We start from the raw sequence: 22,304 nt of genomic DNA, 5'->3' as shown, positions 1-22,304 counted from the left end.
AATGAGAGGGGATGAAGAGGTATTTATACCCTTCCCCTAAAAACTAGCTGTTACTGTGATATTCAGACATACCTGAAGTATCCGGATTCACCCGGAGTTTCCGAGTAGCACAGAAACTCACACACCTAACCTGTCAGAACTAACCGTTACACTGACCTGGAGTATCCCGGTTCACCCGAAGACTCCAGATAACACTTTAAGAAAACCGACTAGAATATTAGTTCGGAGGATGCCCGGAAGGTTCGGAAGAAGAAAACACCATTGGTACTGTAGCAAATTATAGCAGTGCTGTTGGGTAACCGGTGAGATGAAAAAATAAGTGATACTATAATAGTGATAGGACATGCTGTAATAGTATTTTTAAATGAAAATTTAAGATAACTACTTGATATATTTATACGTGCAGGTAACCGGTTAGCGCCCGACCCAAGCAAGAGCAGGTGTCCTGCAGTTGCCACAAAGTCAGCAGCACCCAGCGCAGACCTTCAAAAACCTACTAGTCCAACGGACTGGATCGGTATCGAGGCGTGGAAACATGCACGGTAACAGCAGAAAACGTTTTGCCCCACCACTCCATTGGCGCACCGTGTTCTGACGGATCACAGCCATGAACAAGCAGCCCCGCCGGCTGCAGCAGTGCAGTGCAGTAACGTTCTTGCAAGTGTTTCTACCTATTTGTTTGCGTGAGTATGCGGAAATAAAATGCATACACGGTAGACCAACAGGTAAAAGGCCCATCTACCTCTCTCACCTCCTCCTCCTCCTCCTTCTTCTCCCTCCTTTTTCTTCTTTTCCTCTTTTCTTCTTCCTCTTTCTCATTCATAGAAAACAAATGTTGGGAGTTTGGGGGGCTTTCATTGGTGCGAAGCCGTCCTAGCCCCCTTGGATCCGGTCCTGGCTGCATGCATCGATGGTACGTAATCGCTGACAAATGCACACGCCAGACTCCGCGACCCTCGTGGTGACTGGTGAGAGAGTTGCCTCCCGTGGGCTTAGCAATTTAAGCTTCAAGTATTTGTGGTGATCTGACGGAGTAATTGGCCTATCAATCCAACCAGTGCCTAAACCTGGGCGTGTCTAGAATTTCTGTCCAAGCAGGAGGGTGCTGGGAACCAGCAGTGCATGTTGCTTCGGACAAGTGGACCCAGTACGGCATGTGAATTGTGGCCCAGTGGGGCCTGCGGGTACAGAAGTGCAGGCGTTGACCACTCGTTCGAATAATAGTACTCCTACGTACTGCTCCGTTATCTGGCTGTCAAGCGTAATCGGACCCACGTGTCATCGGGACTTAGGTCGTCACCGTGGGACCGTTGGTGTCTGAGCTGGTGGGGCAATTTGGTTTGCGATAAGGCTGTGCAATGGGGAGGTCACCTCCTTCCGGCATTTGGCTTGGGTGCAGGGCTTTTGGTCCCGGGACTCTGCTCCACTCATCTACACTGCATCCAAAGTAAAACGGCAAACGCTTCAGGAGGTCGCTTCTAATGTGTGGATCCAGGACTTGGCCCTAGTAGAATGTTACGCCCCCAACACATTGTTCAATTCATACGTCTTTGAAATGTCGTACAACAGGTACAACTACAAACAAACGTCACTGATGATATCTCCTGGAACTACTTCAAGAGGGGGAGTACATCACGGCCTCAGCTTACAACTTACAATTCTTTTGGTCTGTGCATATGAACTACAACCACCAATTTTGGAAGGCCTAGGCATCACTTAAATATAAGTTCTTTACGTGGCTGGCAAACCAAAATAAGCTCTCGATCACTGATTGGCTTGCAAACAGAGGTTGGCCCTACACTGTCAACTTTTTGCTGAATGCCCTTTTTGCTGAATGCAGATACACTAAAGATGGTCAAATGGGCCATTCTTACTAGGCCGGCCCGAGGCACGGAACTGTAGGCACGACCCAGGCATGGCCCGGCCCGAGCCGAGATGGGCCGGGCCGGCACGGCACGAGGCCACGGGCCGTGCCTGGGCCGAGCGCGCGGCACGGCGGGCCGGCACGGCACGGCCCGGCCCACGGGCGGCACGGGCACGGCACGGCCCGGCTCAGGCACGGTTGGCCCAGGAGGCACGGCCGGGCCGGGCTGGCACGGCACGCGGCGGCCCATCACGACACGGCCCACCGCGGGGGGCACGGCCCGGCCGGCACGTGGGGCACGATGGGCCGGCGGGGGCACGCAGGTTAACGGGTTAAACGGGCCGGGAACGGCCCGTTTAACCCGTTAACCCGATATTTTTGAATTTTATAGCCGTTTTGTGACCGTTTGAGCTCCAAAAAATCCGAAAAAAATTGCAAAAATCACCATTTTTCACCTATAAATAGAGAAGCACCTTGCCCTTCCATTCCACACCAGCAACACTATTTTCTCTCTTGTTTCCTCCTCTCATTCTTGTCTCAAAGTTCGTGTGAATTAGCGATAATTTGGCAAAATTAGTTTGAATTGTTGCAAAAAAATCCGAGCAATTCCAAAATCGTCATCCTGCTGATTTGCTATCTTGAAGTTGAAGAAATCTTGGTGATTTTTTTGCATCGTTGTTGAGTCTTATTTTATTATTAGTTTTATTATTTGATTATTTCTAACTTTGAATATTTGCAATTTTTGTAGTGTCATTCGACATTGATCATGGATGCCGGTGATCATGATACATCCATAGATCATGATTTTTTTCTCCAAGGACTCACAGGGGACTACGGCCCCTTTGATACTAGTGCTGCAGGTGATGATGGACCCGACGGTGAACCTCCGGTTGGTTCACATCCAGATCCAGGTGATGCAGCAGGAGTGCCATCGTCAGGCTCTACAAGTGCGCACACATTAGCAAGCAGCGGGTCTAAAAGATCAAGAGCCGGTACTTCCGAAGTTTGGCAAGACTTTGAAAGGATCTACAAAGAGGAAGATGGGGTAAGTGTCAGGTATGCTAAGTGTTATATTTGTAAAAATGAATTATCTGCAAAGCCCTCGGGTGGAACGGGGCACTTGAAGAGGCACGCCATAAGTTGCAAGCGAAAGAGTGGAGCAGACGGTGTTGCAGTACAAACCCGACGGCTCTGTTCATCATTGGGAGTACGACTCTGCCAATGCTCGAAAAGAGCTATGTCGCTTCATTGCAAGAGCGGATCTACCACTCAATATCGGTGAGTCTGCTGCATTTGAAGATTACATTAAGCAAGCTCATAATCCTAGGTTCACGCATGTTTCTAGACAGACAACTAGTAGGGATATGGTAAAATACTACAATATGTGTCGTAGCAAACTTAAAGAAATGTTACAAACATGCACATTTTCAGTTGTTTTGACCTCGGACATATGGGCAGGTAGGGCTAGAGAGGATTATCTTAGTGTGGTTGCTCATTTTGTTAATAATGATTGGGAATTAGAAAAGAGAATAATAGGTTTTCGCTTGATTGACAACGCGCATACCGGTGAAAATATTGCTGAAAAAATATCTCAAGTAGTTGCAGACTTTGGCCTCACGAATAAAATATTTTCTATCACTTTAGATAATGCCGGTGCAAATTCTAGAGCAATGGATATTCTTACTCCGTTGTTTAGTACTTATGCTGAATCTTTCTTGTTACATCAACGTTGTGCTTGTCATATTATCAATCTTATAGTAAAATCCGGTTTGAAGAGGTTATCGCGATACTTAGAAGATTTTCGTACTGCAATATCTTTTGTGAACTCCTCTAACCAACGAATTGCAGCATATAAACAGTATTGTGTTGCAATGGGTGTGCGTCCACGTAAGTTTGCTCTGGACATGCCGGTGAGATGGAACTCTACTTTCTTGATGCTTAAAAATATTATACCATATAAGAGCACATTTGGTGTGTTTATTCATACACATTACCATCAGCATGGGGGTCAAACTTTACTCACGGAAGTGTATTGGTATGTTGCTGAAAGGATACTGGAGTTTCTTGAATTTTTTTATGATTCAACTGTGAGTTTATCAGGAGTTTATTATCCAACATCTTGTTTAGTAGTGCATAATATTGTTGAAATTGCTACTCATTTAAACAACTATGAAAATGACAATCTTTTAAGAGATTGTGTAGTTTCTATGAAATCTAAATTCTTAAAGTATTGGAAAGAAATTCCTTTGTTATACGCTTTTGCCTTTATTTTAGATCCTAGAGCTAAAATTGCAGCTTTCTGTAGAGTTCTCGCAATTCTAGGTGATGCTCTTGGCCATGATTATTCTAATTATTATACTAATGTTCGTTCTAAGTTATTCGAAGTTTATAGTAAATATGAAACAAAGTATGGCGGAGTTCGCCTGCAACGACCTCCACTAGCACCCACAACAAGTAAGAAGACGACAACATGGGGGAAAATATTTGGTGCAGGTTCTTCATCAAGAAGTTCAGACTCTTCGTCACGATCGTCTACGGGCACCGGAATTCCAACATCCGGAGGGGAGCTAACTACCTTCATCGACAGTGACGTTATCAGCCACGAACAAGAAAACTTCAACATACTGCAATGGTGGCATGAGCACAAGACGAATTATCCAGTCCTTTCACTGTTAGCGCGAGATTTGTTAACGGTTCCTGTATCTACAGTTTCTTCTGAGGCTGCCTTCAGTCTTACAGGAAGGATAATCGAAGAGAGAAGAACAAATCTGTCAAGTGAGATGGTTGAAATACTCACCATAGTAAAGGATTGGGAACAAGCTGAAGCACGAATGCAACACACTGCAGAAAATACTGAGCTTGAAGAATCATTCCAAAATTTGTATCTAGATGCTGATGAGAACGTGTAATTTTAAATTTTCTGAGCTAGGTTGTACTCTTTTTTCCTTTGCTAGAAAGGTTTTTAATGAGGCAACCTATCAATAAAGCTCATTTTTAGAATTAATCATGTGCCCCTATTATTTCTAAGTTTTTTTATTCATGTTTTTTGTTTATTTTTTTAAAATACCCCCCGCGGCCCCACCCCCACCTACCTCTCCTCTCATCCCTATAAATACCATCTACTCCATCTCAAACTCCACCCTGCCCACCCATCTCTCTTTTCCTATTTGCTAGCCAAGTAGCCAGTATTCACTTCACATCAAGAAACTAATTTCATATTTCAATTCATGGATCAAGGCGCCGAGAACTCAGGTGCATGGTCCCAAGTGTGGCAACATTTTGAAAAGGTCTTCAAAGAAATTAACGGGGAACAGGTAAGATTTGCTAAGTGTAATATATGCAGTATAGAAATAGGTGCCAGATCTTCACATGGAACGGGACACTTGAGGAAGCATATGAAAAATTGCAAGCAAAATTCTGGGGTTTCTAATGAAACCATGTAATTTTCGGAGCATAATCATTGGTTGTACTCTTTTTTCCTTCTAGTAGAAAGGTTTTTAACGAGGCAACCAATCAATAAAGATGTTATGTATTTATTTTTCATATTTTTTTATTGTTTTTTGGATTTTTTAGCTATTATTTTTGATTTTTTCCTATTTTTTTGAGTGCTGACGGGCCCAACGTGCCTCCACCGTGCCGGCCGGGCCCGTCGTGCCTTCCCGTGCCGGCCGGGCCCGTCGTGCCTTCCCGTGCCGACCTGGCCCGTCGTGCCTCCACCGTGCCGATCGGGCCCGTCGTGCCAAACGGGCCTATCGTGCCTCCACCGTGCCGAACGGGCCCATCGTGCCGAACGGGCCCATCGTGCCGACCGGACCCATCGTGCCGACCGTGCCGTGGGCCGGCCCGGCACGGCACGGTGACAGTTGGGCCGTGCCGTGGGCCGACGGCTCGGCACGCGGGCCGGCACGGCACGGCCCGTAACAGTAAATGGGCCAATCGGGCCGTGCCGATTTCGGGCCGTGCCGAGATGGGCCCGTGCCGGGCCGGCCCGATTGGCCCATTTGGCCATCTTTAAGATACACCATATGCGTTTGGCATCATTTGGCACTATGGATGTCCCATCCAGTCATCACTCTGGCAACCTGGCCTCCCTCAGATTCAACACGACTGATGGACATCCCTGCTCGCAACCCCAACACGCCGCGTAAAGGGCTGAAATGGCTTACCATATTTTTTGATATATGCAAAAGAAAGGAATACGAGTTTTTTTTAATCAAAGAGTAATGTTTTATGTAGCTAATTAAGAATGAAGTTGTCATCTAGGTTTTTGCAGTGCCTAATCTTGTGAGAATATGCTTTTGATTTTCCTTCAGAACCTAGATTTTGTTTTTAGAGTTCTATAGTTTTGTTTTCTCTTTTATAACTTAGTCTATCGGACATCTTCTTTTAATTAATATAATGGGTCACACTCCTATCAGTTCATTTAAAAAAGATAAGGTATACAGTCCCATCACTATATATATAGCAAAATAATCGTCATATATATATATATACTAAATTTGATTGTTGGTGCAAATATACAGAAATAGTGTAATGGTGTGCCTAATAAATATGTATAAGTAACAGCGTGCAACGAAGGTATTAAAGTGGGAAGTCTATGTGAAAAGCTCCGTTTTCCTAACCAGCTCTGGCCGTGCAGTCTGCTTGAGTAGATTGTAACACTTTAAAATTGTTGTTTGCAGTTTTTATTGTTTGAGATAACTTCGGAAGGCACCTAAGGCTATGCTTATGATTTCGTCCCTGTTACTTCTGGATTCCTTGAACACATTGTCCACGAATGTTGCACATATTGTAAACCAATGGTATGCATCGGGCATGCTATAATATATTCAACACATGTTTTCTAGCAAATTCACAGCATTCTAAAATAATATATTTAATATTTTGTGGAATATTCATGCAGTATGAACCTAGAGGAAGCAAGTACAGGCGTACAGCTGTAAATGCATACTGAAAATTGGTAAATGGTAGTAGGATGGGAGGTTCAAATTCCTAGCTAACTCGCAATGCATCCCGCAGAAGCAACCTCCACAGATACTACCTCCCCAAAAGAACATTATTTTGCATTGACTAAATTATCCTTTACCACGCATCTTCTCCCCACACCCCACATTCACTAATCACGTAGTATAATCAGCTGTCCACTTGTCCTTGGTTGTCACATGGATCTCTCTTGTGTGCCGGTGAATGGCCGACGTCGCTCCAGTATCGCCAAGTATTGAAACTTGCAAGGGACCTTTTAGAAGAAGGCAAGATGTGAAATTCTTACACGTGTATACCGTAAAGAAAATCGTGGACTGGTTAAACTAGGAGGTAGATCGTAGAGTTCTTATTCAGCACAGTAACATCCTAGGTTGAATAACACAACCATGCATCGGTCATCAACTGGACCTATACTCCCTCTAACAAAAAATAGTTAACGTTTTGGATATAACACGGTCCTTAATATGTAATTTTGATCATTATCCTCTATCAAAATATACTCCATCTGATTATAAATACATGTCGCTTTGATCAAGATCCGATTAAACTTTTAAACTTTGATCGCCAATAATTTTCAAAATATTTAGTTTGAAATATAAAAATTATATATGTAGATTTATCTTGAAAATATTTATATAATATTATATTTTTATTAGATATTATAACTATATTCTAATAGAATATAATAGTCAAAGTTAAATATCAAAGATTGTAAAAAGTCAAAAATAATTTATGATTGAATGGAGTAATAAATTTATAAAACTATAAAAATAGTCTTTAATATTCTTTAATATAAATCTATCCATATAATTTTATGTTCTAAAATTTAATATTTTAAAAGTTATTGATGGTATTCCTGTGACCGGAAGGAGTATTATCACGCCCCCCCCCCCCCCCAGGTATCACCAAGCTGAAAAGTCGATTGTGTTTTCGAACCTGGCATGGAATTAGGAGGCTAGGAGCTGTCTCCACAGGACATACTATCCTCTGCCTACTTAAACCTTTTTGCCTTAACCGGTGGTGGAGCACCGGCAAGTGCCCGTGCGGGCGCCCCGTGGAGAGGCCGAGAGGGTGGCGTGCTGCGGAGCATGGCTTTGACGCGACGTCTTCGTCGCTCGCTCGTTGGCTTTCCCATCCCGTCAGAGTTCCCCCCACCACCACTGGCCACCGCATTCACCCGCCCACCCGCCCGCCCGCTCGCCCGCTCGCGACTCGTCGTTACTTACATTCGCATAGAGCCGGCCGATCCCTTACTACCAGCCCCCGCCCTCGCTTATTTTCGCACTAAAAAGTCGCCCCCTAACACGGACACGTCCACGATTCGATTCCTCCTCGTCGTCCCAAGGTAAAACCCGCACCCACCAATCGGTCAACTCACCAAACTGCAGGGCGCAGGCGCAGCGTCGGATCCTAACAGTCCGCTTTGGTTCGTAGGAGAAATAGTGTATTATTAACGTCAGGGTGGGCTGTAGAAGGCAGGCGCTTTATTAGCGGAGGCGCTTTGATTGAAGATTTGTCCCATCCCTCGCTCGCTTCTCTTGTTCCTGCCTGCTCCCGTGCGGTGTTTCTGCTGGTCTTGCCCTGGGCTCGGGAGGCATGGAGCCCGCAGGCGCGCCATGGTACGACCCTCGCCGAGGGTACGGCTACGGCTACGGCGTCGGATCGGCGGTGCTGGCGCCGTCGATGCAGCGGCAACAGCAGCAGCAGCCGCCTCGACAGGACGCTGCGGCCGTAGCGAGCGGCGGGGTGCATAAGAGGAGCCTGGGCGAGATGGAGCAGTGGCAGCAGGCGCTCTACCTGCGCGCGGTGAGGCAGCGCGTCGCCGCGCACCCGCAGCTCGACATCGGGGCCGTGCTTGCTGGGGCCGCCTCGCGGGCCTCAGGTTTCTCTCATCCGCCACCGAGCTTTGCGGGGCTCCCGCCGCAGCCGTCCTCGACGCTCTCGTCGCTCACGACCGCACCACGCGTGGCCCCGCCACCGATGCAGCAGCTGGTGCAGCGGGAGATCATGGCTGCGCCGTCCAATCACGAAGCCCAGACGGCCGCCAGGGGGCCGGCTGCGAGGCCGGCGATGGCGAGGGAGCTGGTGTTGCTGCACGAGCTAGAGAAGCAGCTGTTGGGCGACGACGACGAGGAGGCAGAGGAGGCGCGGAGCACGTGCGGCTCGACGCTCACCAACTCCTTGTGGGGGGAGACGAAGCAAGAGCTCAACTCCGTCAACGCCACCCCATTCCCGTCGCTTCCTCAGGCTATCGCAACGAACAACAACTACAACAGCGTGCCCATGTCAAGGTCGCCGACGAACTCCTCGTCGTCTTCGGCTTCGTCAACATTGTCCAGCTCGCCGCCGACCTCGGCAGCCTCCTCGCGGCAGTTGCTGTCCGAGGCTGCCGCTGCGGTCGCCGACGGCAACCTCACAGTGGCGGCCGCCCACCTGGCCGTCCTGAAGATTGCCGCGAACCCGCGCGGCAACGCCGAACAGAGGCTGGTGGCCATGATGGCGGCCGCCCTGTCTTCCCGCGTCGCTCCACCCTCGTCTCAACATCTCGTGGACCTCTGTAGCGGCGATCAGCGCGCGGGGTGCCAGCTCCTGCACGATGTCTCGCCCTGCTTCGGCCTCGCACTCCATGGCGCCAACCTCACCATCCTCGACGCCGTGGCCGACCACCGCGTCATCCACCTCGTCGACTTCGACGTCTGCGTAGCGCAGCACATCGCCCTCATTCAAGCCCTCGGCAACCGCCGCGTGCCAGGCACTACTCTCAAGGTCACCGCCGTCGCGGACCCCACGTCGCCGTTCACGCCAGCTCTAGCGCAGGCGCTCGCCGCCACCGGTGAGCAGCTCAAGAGGCACGCCCAGCAAGCCGGGGTGGAGTTCCGGTTCAAAGCAGTCGGCTACCGAGCAGGCGAGATCGAGGCATCAAGGCTAGGGTGCGAGCCAGGGGAAGCGCTGGCCGTGAACCTCGCGTTTGCGCTCTCGCGCGTCCCCGACGAGAGTGTGTCGCCGGCGAACCCGCGCGACGAACTCCTCCGCCGCGTGCGCGCGCTGGGCCCGCGGGTCGTGACGCTGGTGGAGCAGGAACTGAACACGAACACGGCGCCGCTGGCGGCACGCTTCTCGGACGCGTGCGCGCACTACGGCGCGGTGCTGGAGTCCCTAGACGCGACCCTGGGCCGTGACAGCGTGCAGAGGGCCCGGGCCGAGGCGGCCCTCGCCAATAAGGCGGCCAACGCGGTGGCGCAGGAGGGCCCCGATCGGGTGGAGCGGTGCGAGGTGTTCGGCAAGTGGCGCGCCCGGTTCGGCATGGCGGGGTTGCGGCACGTGGCGGTTGGGCAGGGCGTTGCCGACCGCGTCAAGGCCCGGCTCGGCCCTGCCCGGCCGGGGTTCGGCGTGAAGCTCGAAAACGGCCGGCTCGGGGTCGAGTGGATGGGGCGCGTAGTCACCGTCGCCTCCGCCTGGCGTTAGCCTGGTGAGCTCACAAAGTCACAGTCACAGTCACAGCATTGTTGCCGTCACCAGATCGATCAGTACCATTGGTAAGGAGTAACGACTTTGTTATGCATCCAAAGATGTCTAGTTGTAACTCCTCGATATTCTTTAAAGCTAGGCCGTGTTGATGGGTACATCACACTTGGTTGCGATCCAGTATCCGTTCATGTGGGCTGTGCCGCTTGTCCTTGTTGGTGTTGGTTTCTCTATTCTACTGGCGATACTGCTTCATAACTGGTGGCAAATATGAGTTGCATGGGGACCGGGGTGCCTACTTTGTTTTCCCTCAGATCAATGCTACCCTGCCACGTTGTCGCTGGATACGGATGCTTTCGGTGACAAGTCACCTCAGCCCTTGTCGGACTATGAATTTCTCAGTACCGCGGCGTGCTCAGATGTGACTAGCTGCCGGATTTCATCTTCTATCTCGGTCAGCCTCGACGGTAGCGCTGCAGTGCCACGCAAAGATGCAGGTTTTCGTGATTGGAGTGCCTCTGTACTGTGACCGTACGAGTGATTGAGGGGAAATAAATACTACTCCCTTTCGTGAGTAAAGTCCGCCGCGGCTTGGGCCATGCGTATAAAAGGTACACGTCTTGGAAGGCAGCTATATTTATGTTGGGGTTGCGTTCTCGCGCACGGAACGGGACGCCCCGGGTCTCGCGGTGAAGCTCGAAAACGTCGTGTGCCACTCTGCGTTAGCGAAAGCCACGGCGGGGCGAGCGTGTACGTGGTGGAAACGCGGAATCCGCGAGCTACCTGACTGGCTCGCTTTCCTCCGTAGGCGAGTGAGGTAGCAAAACGCATCTGTGATCTGCCGGTAATTCGATCTAATGAACGTCTTTAATCTGTTCTTTGGACAGTCTGGTTCATCTAACAGCATTGATAATGGAGCACTGGCCGGTGCAACAGCAAGGTCGTTGCATTGATCACCTGGTGCTCAACTCGACTTTTATGTGGGGCGCAATTTACCTACCTTCGTTAACGTCTTTCTTCTACTCGCAGTGCTCGGTAACATTTATTTTCGCATTGTGTATTGTCGATCTTTCTCCGTTGGCATGGGTTTAGTGCTGGTGTGACCCTGAATTAGTCATCGAGGGTCTTAGTTCTTATCTACGTAGATCGCAATCTGCAGTCTGCACTATCCCACCGTACCGATTCTGAGCGCATTCGAGCAGGTCTTAAACTCATAATTATCCCAAATTAAGAAGGCACCAACGGATCAATGTCATACATTATTGGCCCAACTACACGAGTCTTTCGTGCACGCACTTCACCTAGCTAATCATTCCAGCAGGAATCTGTCATCCCCCTGGGGGCTTGGAAAGAACAGATCAAGTCCACTCGGTCTCTAGCCTGCTGAGCAGCAGACACACTGCCAGTTTTGATGTAGTACGCATTATTGGCACGCCAACTGATGTGCAACTGACGATGCGCGGCAAGACCATGTCGGCATGCAACTGATAGAACTGACCATCATCTAGTGTGACGCCTCACTGTGTTAGCACATGTGTGATAGAATGAATCAACACGCACGCCGTCTGGATCAACTGCAACTTCTGACATCAGATAGGGTAGGTTTGGTTGGCTAAATTTTTCTAATTTGACTCAATGGATATATATAATTTTATAAAGAAACGTATTTGTGTTATTGTATTTACTATTCTTGTCTATATGAGCAGATATAAATATACAATTTCATTCTGGCTGAGGAGTGAAACTCGATTTAAGCTTTACTCCTCATTCTAGCTGAGCGGATGCAAGCTTTACATCCACTTATGAGGGGACACAAGAACACATAGATTTATCCAGTTTAGACTGACTATGGGATAATAGCCCCACATCATGTGTATTTTTTTTATAGATTGCATAAACTTATTACCAAATGCCCTTTACAAACCGGGTCCTCCCTGTTTATATAACAAGGGAAAATGAGAGCATACAAACTGATCGTACCAAACTCTGTGGCAGACATACACCTGACGAAGCCAACTACTCCTAACTCATCATGACCAGGGATAGGCGTGCCCATCCTACCCTAGTCATCATGCAAGCCCTGTCCCATCCACCGAACGTCGTCACACTCGCCTGTGATGCCATCCCGTAGCACTAAATGCTACGGGACGGGTCATTACACACCACGCCTGTCTATGACCTTGCACGCCGAAAGGGAGTACATGAGGAGGAAAAGACTTGAGTGGATGGCGTTAAATGTGATTTGACCGGTTAGGTGAGTACCTGCCCTGCGACTAGCCTCTGCTGGTTGACGAAGTCATGTCCTGGTCTCAAGGTGAGGCCATGGTCTTCATGGTATTTGCCTACCGGTTGACACATGGCAGGATGAAGCCCACTCAACGGGTGTAACACCCGAAAATTCAATTTTTACAATAATTTAAAATTTTGCTAGAAATTTAATCAGGTGTTGCAACTTAGTTCAATAGGAAATTAATTTCTAAATTTAACTTGGCCTTGGATAAATGTTTGAATGCATTCATACCGTTGTAGATGCAATAAGGTTTTATTGGGTGGAAAAAGTTTGCAAAATTTCACTAGGATTCGCCGCTTTAAACCCTCTTTTGAAAATGTGTTGAAATACAATTGGAAAAGGCTTTGAAAATTAAGAAATCTCTTTTGGGCCGAATCCTTTTCTCCCGGCCCAGTTCACATCCTCCTCCTCCCTTCTTTCCCTCCCGCGTGGGCCGACCCCTTCTCTCAGCGCCAGCCCAAGCCACTAGCCGGTCTGCTCTGCTTCGGCCCGAGCCACCTCACCCCGCTGCTCTCACTGCCAGGTGGGCCCCTTTAACCGAGCCGACGGCTCCCCTTCTCCCACCTCTGTCCGCCCGCTTCCCTGTTTAAGCACCGCCGCCGCCGCCGGTTTCAATTGGGGCCTCCCCCGTTCATCTCCCCGCCCCAGCCGCCTCCGCCGCGTGCGCGTGCCCCTTCCCCTCCTTTTCCCTTCTTCAATTTGCTGAAACGGCCGCCCATTGCCGTTTCCGGCCGCATGGAGCTAGCACCGGCATTGAAGTCCGGCCGGCCGTGCGTCCCTCTCCCTTCCTTCCCCTCTATAAAATCCGATGCCACTGAGTTCGTCGTTCTCTTGCGCACCTCGTCCAACCATCTCCGCCCTTTCTTCTCTCTCGGTTTGCCATCGCCATTGTCTCCGGTGAGGAGCTCCACCGACGCCGTTCTTCGTGACCGAACCGCCTCCGGCCAAATTGACCCGTTCATCATCTTCGCAGGACTCTCTAGAGTCACTTCCACGATTTATCATCGTCATTCGGTCGCCGGGCACCCCTCCCGCCGCCTAGCCGACCACCGCTGCCGTTCTCGTCGTCGCCCGGCCACTCCGGCGCCGCTCCGGTCTCCTTGACGCCCAGGTGAGTTTGCCGCCCCTCCCTCCTTCTCTTCCGCTGCTTGCCGGAGCCTCCCGCTCACCGGCGCATGTTCCCGGCTGACTCTGGCCGTCCGCCGCCGGCCCGTAGCCGTTCCAGAGCCATCGGTCCTCGGTGGACCATGGACCGAGGGATCTCGGTCAGTTCACCGCTCGGTGGACTCGGTCCATCGCCTTTTTTTTCTTCAGAGAATTATTGATGTCCGATTTATGACATCATCATTGCACAATAAACCTGTTTTTAGTATAAAAATAATCGGTTTTATTCTCTGATAATAAGTAAAATTTGCAGAAACACCCCTGGAACTTGAAACGCTCATAACTTTTTGCTCGTAGCTCCGATTTAGGCGATCTTTGCGCTCATATTCTCGTAGTGACGTGTAGAGTCTGTTTATAGGGGTTTTCTCTGGTTTTAGACTGTTTGGTGTATGATTGTGTGCTCGTATAGACGATTTAGTCCAAGAGTTCAAGAATTTTCAGGAAGAAGATTTTGAAGGACCTGTGCATCACTTCGACGAAGGCAAGTGTCTTGACCATGTTGTGAACCTAGTTTTTACAAAAAGATAGTCTTTATCAAATATGCATGCTGTTTTACAAAATAGGTAGTATAGCAAACACTAGTGTTAGTTGTAGATCTTTTATCCTTAAAATAACATCATATTTATGCTTAGCCTTGCTTGTAGATGAACATATAGCATGTAGGTGATGAATCATGAGTTATGAACTAAAAGTTGATATAGGAAGTATGACATAAAAACTAATGTTGTTAAGGGAGTTAACAACAAGGATATTTGGGGTTTTGGGTAAGAAAGGGGTTATTCTTGGCATGGTTGGTTAATTGGAGAGGTTTGGTAATCTACCCTTATGGGGTTATTGGCGGTCTTGCCCAGACCATTTTAAGGATCGGTTCGTGGAGCGATCATCCATGGCAACAAAACAACCACGAGACCAATATGGTACAGCTTGGCCTAGTAATTAGATGTTCTCCTAGTGTTGTATTAGCCAATTGGATGTGTAGATAAGGAAGGGTTACTTCCCGATTCTACCCGGCACAAGAGGGGGCTTCTGGGGTAGAGGGTTACTCCACTTATGTACGGCGGTGAAACCTCAGTGGGCAAGTGCATACTGGGAGACTCTTTGGAAAAGCCTTGTAGTGATCTCTTGGCGCACACCCCAGAAGTGTGTAAGGTATCGGCAGGTACCGGCAACAGAGAAGATCACGACTCGTGGGTAAAGTGTACAAACTCTGCAGAGTGTCAAACTGAATATTCAGTCGTGCTCACGGTTATGAGCGGCATGGACCCTCACATAATTAGTCGGGTGGATGTATTACATGGTTGAGAATGGGTTGAATTCTCGGAGGTTAAAGAAAATCTTTTGTACATCTTTTCCTTTTTAAAATAAAATTGCTTTTCCATAAGTTCAGGGATAAAAATCAGCTTTTATGCAAATAAAACCCTATAGAATAGGAAATCTTGGTTCAAGCCACCATGTCATATTCTTCCCCCACTTATTGAGTATTGAAAATACTCACGCTTGTTGTTTCAGAAGGTGAGACTTTTGAAGATTTCCCTGAAGATGATGCCGAGTTCTAGGCTTGTGGAGCTTCCGGACTACTTCCTGTTGGCATGGAGCTGCGCTGTGTTCTGTTCCGCTGTGGTGTATTTTCTTTTAGACCCGTGTGTGGTCATTTTGTAATAAATAACATTGTAATAAGAAGCATTGTGTCTGTTATGCACTGATGACATCGATATATGTATGAATAAACTATCCTGGCATACATATAGTTTACACTTAATTTTAATCTTAAAATCGGGTGTGACAACGGGGCACCTCCTTACCTATTATACCGACATTAGCCCTCCAAGCTCTACTGGGGATGGAGTGGACTAAGAGGTTTGTCGTATTGACCCGTGGTCACGGTGCATCTCGTGGTCGTGGTCAGGTCTGGTTGTGCCACTTTAAGCCTAGGTGAGCACATGTTCGCGCTAGGGAGTTGTTGTCGATGCGACCCGCCTTAGTGGTCGACTCTAGAAACCGCATCCCGAGGGGAGGTTAAACGTCCAGAGGGAGAGGGAGAGGGAGAGAGAGAGAGAGAGAATGTGGGAGGGAGAAACGAAATGGCGTTGGACTCGAGGGAATTTCGATTCCCTAAGCATGACCTTTCAAAATTCAAAAGGGTCGAACCCTACTGTAGGATTAAGGGTACCGACTAGAAGGGGGTGAATATGAGGTTTTAAAATTAATTGCTAAACGATCAAGAAAATTTGCGGAAACAAATTAAGGATCACTAAAGCAATATGAAACAACTAAGAGCTATGTCAAGGTTTGTAATCCTAGGGTGATATACAACAATTTATATTATGGACAATTGCAAATAAACCACTACTCCTGATGTTATTGCAAGTTTGCCACTAGAAAATTGCAAAAATGCCATTAAAACTGTCATTCGAGTGGCATCCTTGCAAAAAAATAAAAAACTAGGGAGGTATTTACAAATGCCTTTTTATATTATAGGAAAATAAATTGTATGAGGTAAATTTCATGAAAGTAAATAGCTCAACAATAAAGTAAATAGCTCAAGAGATGACACTCGAAGTTTATCTTGTGGTATCGGTGATTTGCCGATCACCCATAATCCATATTGAGGTGAGTTCAAGCTTCTAACCACTTCTCTATCAAGTATCCAATTTTCACACTAAGCAACTTGATCTTAAACCAGAATAGAACAATGAACTGCTCAACACCTCGATTTCACTAGAATAACACTTTACTACTCCGGTAAGGCGTGCCCAAAGCCTTTCACAATCACCACAGTGGCTCCTTCACCAACTTATTTGAAAGGCTCAACGGCACATCCACCTCTAAACTGTCTAGGAGGCAGCAACTTCTAAGAGTAACTAGTCGATGATGCTTGCTTGAAGGATCGCTAGTGCCTTAATGCTCAAACTTTTCAAAGTTACGCACTAGATGTTCTCACACTCTCAAATATACAACCACTAAGCCAAGAGAGGGAGAGAAGGAGGGCAAGTGCTCAAATGTATTGTAGTAAAGTTTGAGCAATTGTGGCACTTTTGATATCTCTAGTAGACGCACATCAAACCCCTTTTAATAGTATGGTACTTATCCTATCAATTCGGTCAATTTTCTTCTCTAATAACCTTTGACCGATAAAATAAAATGCCCTACATTTTATACCTTTTCCTTGAGCTGGTCATTTGTATATCTTCCAAACATGCTTCTTCTAGCTTCGTAACATCGTTGTGACTAACCTTTTTATAACTCAAATAAGCATGTTAGTCCACAAATTTCATATTGTCATTAATTAACAAAACATGAATTAAGGGCCTAGATCTTTCAATCTCCCCCTTTTTGGTAATTAATGACAATAACATCAAGACATGATGCGATTTAGTTTTGAGACCACTTTTAGCACATGGCATAAAGCAGACTCCAAGGTGAGTTTCAATAGCATGAAATTCAAGATAATGAATTTAAAGGATATAAATACTATCAAAAACTCATATTAAGGTAAGCTCCTCTTACATACGTGCCCATAAAATTAGAGAGAAAACTACTGCACGGTTTAAATATTTTAATAAATTTTGGCAGAGTTTACCTTGTATGCTTGGATCCGAGGAAAGAGATACATCGATAAGAATACCATTTCAAATATATATCTCTTAAGAATAATTTCCTCAAAGCATCCAACCAAGTTAGAACATATAGATAGAGACGAACATTGAGATAAGTAAATAAACATAGTTCATCACATTACAATACTTCTTAAAACAAAAGCACACATAGTTCTCATGCAACTATAGAAAGTAAATGCAAAATGTAGGGTTTATGATAGAATGAACATCGCTTCTTCCATCTTCTCCCTCTTTGGCATCAAAGTACCAAAAAATCTAGTCATTCTGAGGTGAAGGAGGAGGAGGCCTAGGATAGATATTATAGAAGTGATCAGAGAAGCTAGTGAACTGATTCTCAATCAACTGATGCCCAAGAGAGAGGTCATGAAACATTTCATTTGGCTTGTGGTTTTGAGCATTGAGAGTGGCAATGTCTTCATGAGCAAGAGATATGAACTGACAAGTAGATTAAAATTCTGTCATTAAGGGCTGATAGAAGTTCTGCTGAAAGCTTGCTTGAAAGGAGTCCAAACTCTGCTAAAAACCCTATTGGATGGATGCCATGTAAGTATCAAAGAATCCAGCTAGAGGTACTCACTGAGGAGGAATTTGCTTTGGAACTGGCTGTACCTAATGAGGAACATGAGCTTGAGGTTCCTCATGCTGACCTTCCTGAGCAGCAAGAATACCCTGACCTCCCTGACCTCTATAAAGAATGCTAGGATTCACTTTGAAAGGTTTATATCCCATATGTTTAGTTTCACAAGAGGATTGCCAAAAGATTGACTTCATGAGAACACGCGTCATGATATATGGAGCAAAATACAGATTTCGAGTGATGCTCACAATGATATCATCAATAGCCTTTAGAATGAACTTGATCACATCAATTTTACGTCTGTTCAAGATATGCTTGGTGATGTTCCAATAACGATCAAGAATAGCATCATTGTTTCCACTTTTAGTAGCAAAAGTGGCTCTCACTATCTTGTTAATAGTTGAAGGTAGCACCTTTAAACCAGTCACTGTCCCAAGGGTGACTTTGGAGACAGCACCTAGTGGATCATAGAAAGTGCTCCACACACCCTCAGACAAACATTCTTCATCATTTATATCAATGGATTCATATACAATATCATAGTGAATCCACACAACATTTGCAAAATCCCTAAAAGAAGCTTCATATTTTCTGGATCCAGTCATCCATTCAAGTTTCTAATATGCATGAGAGATTTGAATAGTTGCATAAAAGTGCTTTATGGTAGTGGTATTCCAATCACATTTGAATTTTACAAACTTATAAAGACCTAGTTCTTGAAAAATTCCAGCAAGTCCATTCATGCTAGGTTGTCCTCTCACATAAGTCTAATCAATCAACTTTTGTTCAAAGATTTTCTTATTCAAAATATGACTATAAAAAGCATCTTGTTGAACTATGGTATAGAATTGTGATTGAGTTGCATCATTATCTAACTCATACTGATAAGTATTTCTTGCTCTAGTATACTCAGTGGCAGTTGAAGATTTTCTATATCCCATATATGCTTGATAATGTATCTCAACATCCTCATCACTACCATCTTCCATATTATGATCACAAACATTCCCAGCAAAAAATAATGATTCCTCACCAACATTTCCTTGTGAGGGCATCAAGTCAGAGTCCTGATGATCATCATCGGAATATGATTCAATCAATCTTCTCTTAGATCGTTTAGCCACCATCTTTTGCAACTTTTGCCCAAGTCCACTTACACTGATCATATAAGATATCACAAAGTATTAGATCAAGGAAAAATAAATGATTTATGATGAAATGGCGAAGATAGTTGCTATTGTCTGTGCTGGCGGTCAGACTAGCAGAACTCGCGATCTAACCACAAGCACACAGCAAATTCAAATCGATGGATTTCGATGGAATATGAATTTTCAATGATCAACTTTTGAGGTTAGCCTAACTTGGATGCTAGCAACCCATTCCAACCAATTTCATCTCAAATCCATGCCTCAAAATATAGATCCTCTCTTTTAAACACTAAGCATGAATAGCCCTTAAAATCCATGTGAAGAAGAGAAGGAATTGAAATAATACCGAGAGGCCATGAAGGAGGAGTCCGTTGTTGGACCAAAGGAGGTCTCAGATCGACCGGGGATGAAGGAGTGGGCAACCTTGAGATGGCACCGAGTGCACGTGTTCGTGAGAGAGAAAGAGCACAAGGCACGGTTTGGAGAGATAGGGACGGGAGGAGAAAGATAAAAGTGTCGATTCAGGCTTCTTAGCAACTGGCGGTTAGACCATGATATGGGGCAGTCAGACTGCTAGAGCATAGAGGCGAAAAACCTCTCTGTCTAGATTTGGTGGTTAGACTGGAAGCCTAACGGCCAGACCGCTAGAATCAGAAAACTCCAGATTTTTAAGGATTGAGCTAGGAAGCAAGATTTGAGATAACATATGATCTTTTGAGATAATATTTTTAATAGATTCCATATGCAACATAACTCAATCATAACCATAGATAGAGAGACTTGAATTGAGATTTTGCAACAAACTTGCATGTTCAAGAAAAACATATTTTACTGTTCATTAGAAGTTATAATTTTAGTATTTATCGGATGTTCCAGTACTGTTCATTGAACTTTCGATTAGCTCAGAAAACATATTTTAATATCATGAAATTAACTCAATGCACATACAAATAAGCATAAAAGCATGGATATCAAAGTAATGCACAAGAGTAAGGAAATACAGAGACAAATTTTTTTTTTATCAAAGTACGGATATCCACAGATATCCTACGTCTTTGTTGAAGAAGCTCGGTCACACTTGAGCCGGATCTTTTTCAACCCTTTTTCTCATGAGGTTGCACGCCTTCACTACTCGTCTCCACTATGGCTAACTCTTCCTTCACTCCGGAGATGGTGAGTTCCGCAACCACTTCCAGGCCTCATCATAATCTTCACTTGAGGAGATTGCCGACAATCCACCAGCGAGTTGTCTAGGAGACAGTGGTCTCCAAAAGTAACAAACTTTCGAACTCACACACGATCAACACTGAGTGCTCAAACACACGCAACTAATGTGACATGTGCGAGCAAGCCAAGCTCCACACACCTCACGCTATCCTCACTAAGCCACAAATACTTGATTTTCATACATTTTTGATAGAGAGGGGAGGGGAGCACTCAAAAGTGGAACACCAAGTTCTAACACCTCTCACAAACAAGACAAAGGCAGCAAAAACCACTTCAAAGCTCTGCCCCCATGCAAAGAGGCAAAGGGTTATTTATACTCCACTCTGAAAAACTAGCCGCTACAGGCATTCTGACCTAACTTGAAACTTCTGGGTCCTAAGTTAGAATCCGACTTAGGTCAAACAATTACCGTTACCACTGTTCTTCTAGTCAAAAGATAATTGAACTCAGAACTTTTGGTTCCGTGAGACAACCAAAACCAAGAGCTTCCTTCCAGGTTGAACTCAGAACTACTGACTAACTCATAACTTTCGATCCAAAACTGGAGCTTTCGGTTTCAATACAGCTGAAAATCTAAAAACCGGCGATAACTTTTGATCTCGATATCCGATTTTGATGATTTTGGACTCTATAAAAAGTTTATTCAAAGGGCTACACATCTCTGCTGAATTCATGATATCACCACATTGAATCAAAATTAGGAACACTCCAAAAAATCAATTCAGACGCTTTCATCCATTGTACAAAGCTTAATCTCACAAGATTAAACAAGGTACCACATGGAACATGTCAACCACCACTAAGGCTTATCCACAACCACTTTTTGCTACTAAGGACGACAACAACAAAGGGTTAGTTTCAAAACACTTTTTAGATACCCCAAACTTGTAAAGCACACCCTCAACACAAACACATCCTACACTAAACACATGGTTGGAGCACTCGACACAACAATCGAGCAACGCCTTTGGCAACCCCTATTGATAGTACGGCTATCAATCCTATAACATGGTCTCCCACCGAACTTCTTGAGACTGGCAAAACGAGAAAACCTATTCTAATTATTGATTTTCCTTAAGCAATCCTATCAGACTTGACGAGCATATCATCCAAGCCCTGATGCTTCTCATAGCTCTTAAAGGCTCATCATCAACTCCTATTCTCTAGATGACAATGATCATCCTCACTTTCATCTTGATCTTCACTGGATCTCTAGAAGCTTAATAAAGCTCTCTTGATAGCTTCCCATGCACAAAGCATAGGGGACTTCACTCTTCGCGTCATCTTCATTTGGTTCATCACTAAGGCATGAACCACAAGAATCAAGCATATAAGTTGTTCAGTAAGTTTGTCTCGATCTTGCTCTTCTAACTTGGCATATTGAATATGTCAATTCAACTCATTCCTTCTTATGGAATCTAACCCTAACTCACTTGATCTTCACAAGTAACTTGGCCTTCTATTCTATTGTCAATCTTCATCTGGAAGCTAACCCAATTGCTGATGCACGTCGACGTCGGGGTGGAGTACACTACAGTGGTAGCACAACAGAAAGAGAAAGAGACAAAACCCTAAGTCTTATATAGACCCATGTAATGAGAGTGTTCCCAATTTTAGGGCTACTCTCAATTAGTAGTCTATATTATTTGTGTACCCAATGAGGTGGGGCCCTTGCATATATATAGGGAGAAACCCCCCACATCTACCTCCATTAGTAATATGGTACTAATAGAGGGTGGATCTTAACAATGGGCCACATCTCCATAATATGGGCTTTTAATATTTATTAGGAATTATTTCATGGGTCTGGCCCAATAATTCTAATAATCCCCCACCAGATCTCAAAGTCCCATAGAGAATTGTCAATTTTTCACTGTTATTTGATATACCAGTATTTCAGTGGAGACTGTTAAGTTAAACATCCACCTAAAATATCAGGCTACACTCATTCACAACTTGAACAATGGAC

General features: G+C 45.7%; 1 protein-coding gene across 1 annotated transcript; it reads left to right on the top strand.

Annotated features, from left to right (window-relative positions):
* Window positions 1-8,057: 8,057 nt before the first annotated feature.
* Window positions 8,058-10,655, top strand: LOC133919515 (scarecrow-like protein 8). The gene has a single exon (XM_062363932.1). It carries the CDS (start codon window positions 8,444-8,446, stop codon window positions 10,310-10,312), a length of 1,869 nt encoding a protein of 622 aa, XP_062219916.1. The 5' UTR covers window positions 8,058-8,443; the 3' UTR covers window positions 10,313-10,655.
* Window positions 10,656-22,304: the final 11,649 nt, after the last annotated feature.

This window comes from Phragmites australis, chromosome 5 (assembly GCF_958298935.1).
Source record: "Phragmites australis chromosome 5, lpPhrAust1.1, whole genome shotgun sequence".
Classification (NCBI taxonomy): domain Eukaryota; kingdom Viridiplantae; phylum Streptophyta; class Magnoliopsida; order Poales; family Poaceae; genus Phragmites; species Phragmites australis.
This window is presented reverse-complemented; position numbering and strand designations above follow the sequence as displayed.

Bases quoted from the DNA above. Each gene is read 5' to 3' on its own strand.
- LOC133919515 (XM_062363932.1), top strand. From the start codon at position 8,444: ATGGAGCCCGCAGGCGCGCCATGGTACGACCCTCGCCGAGGGTACGGC.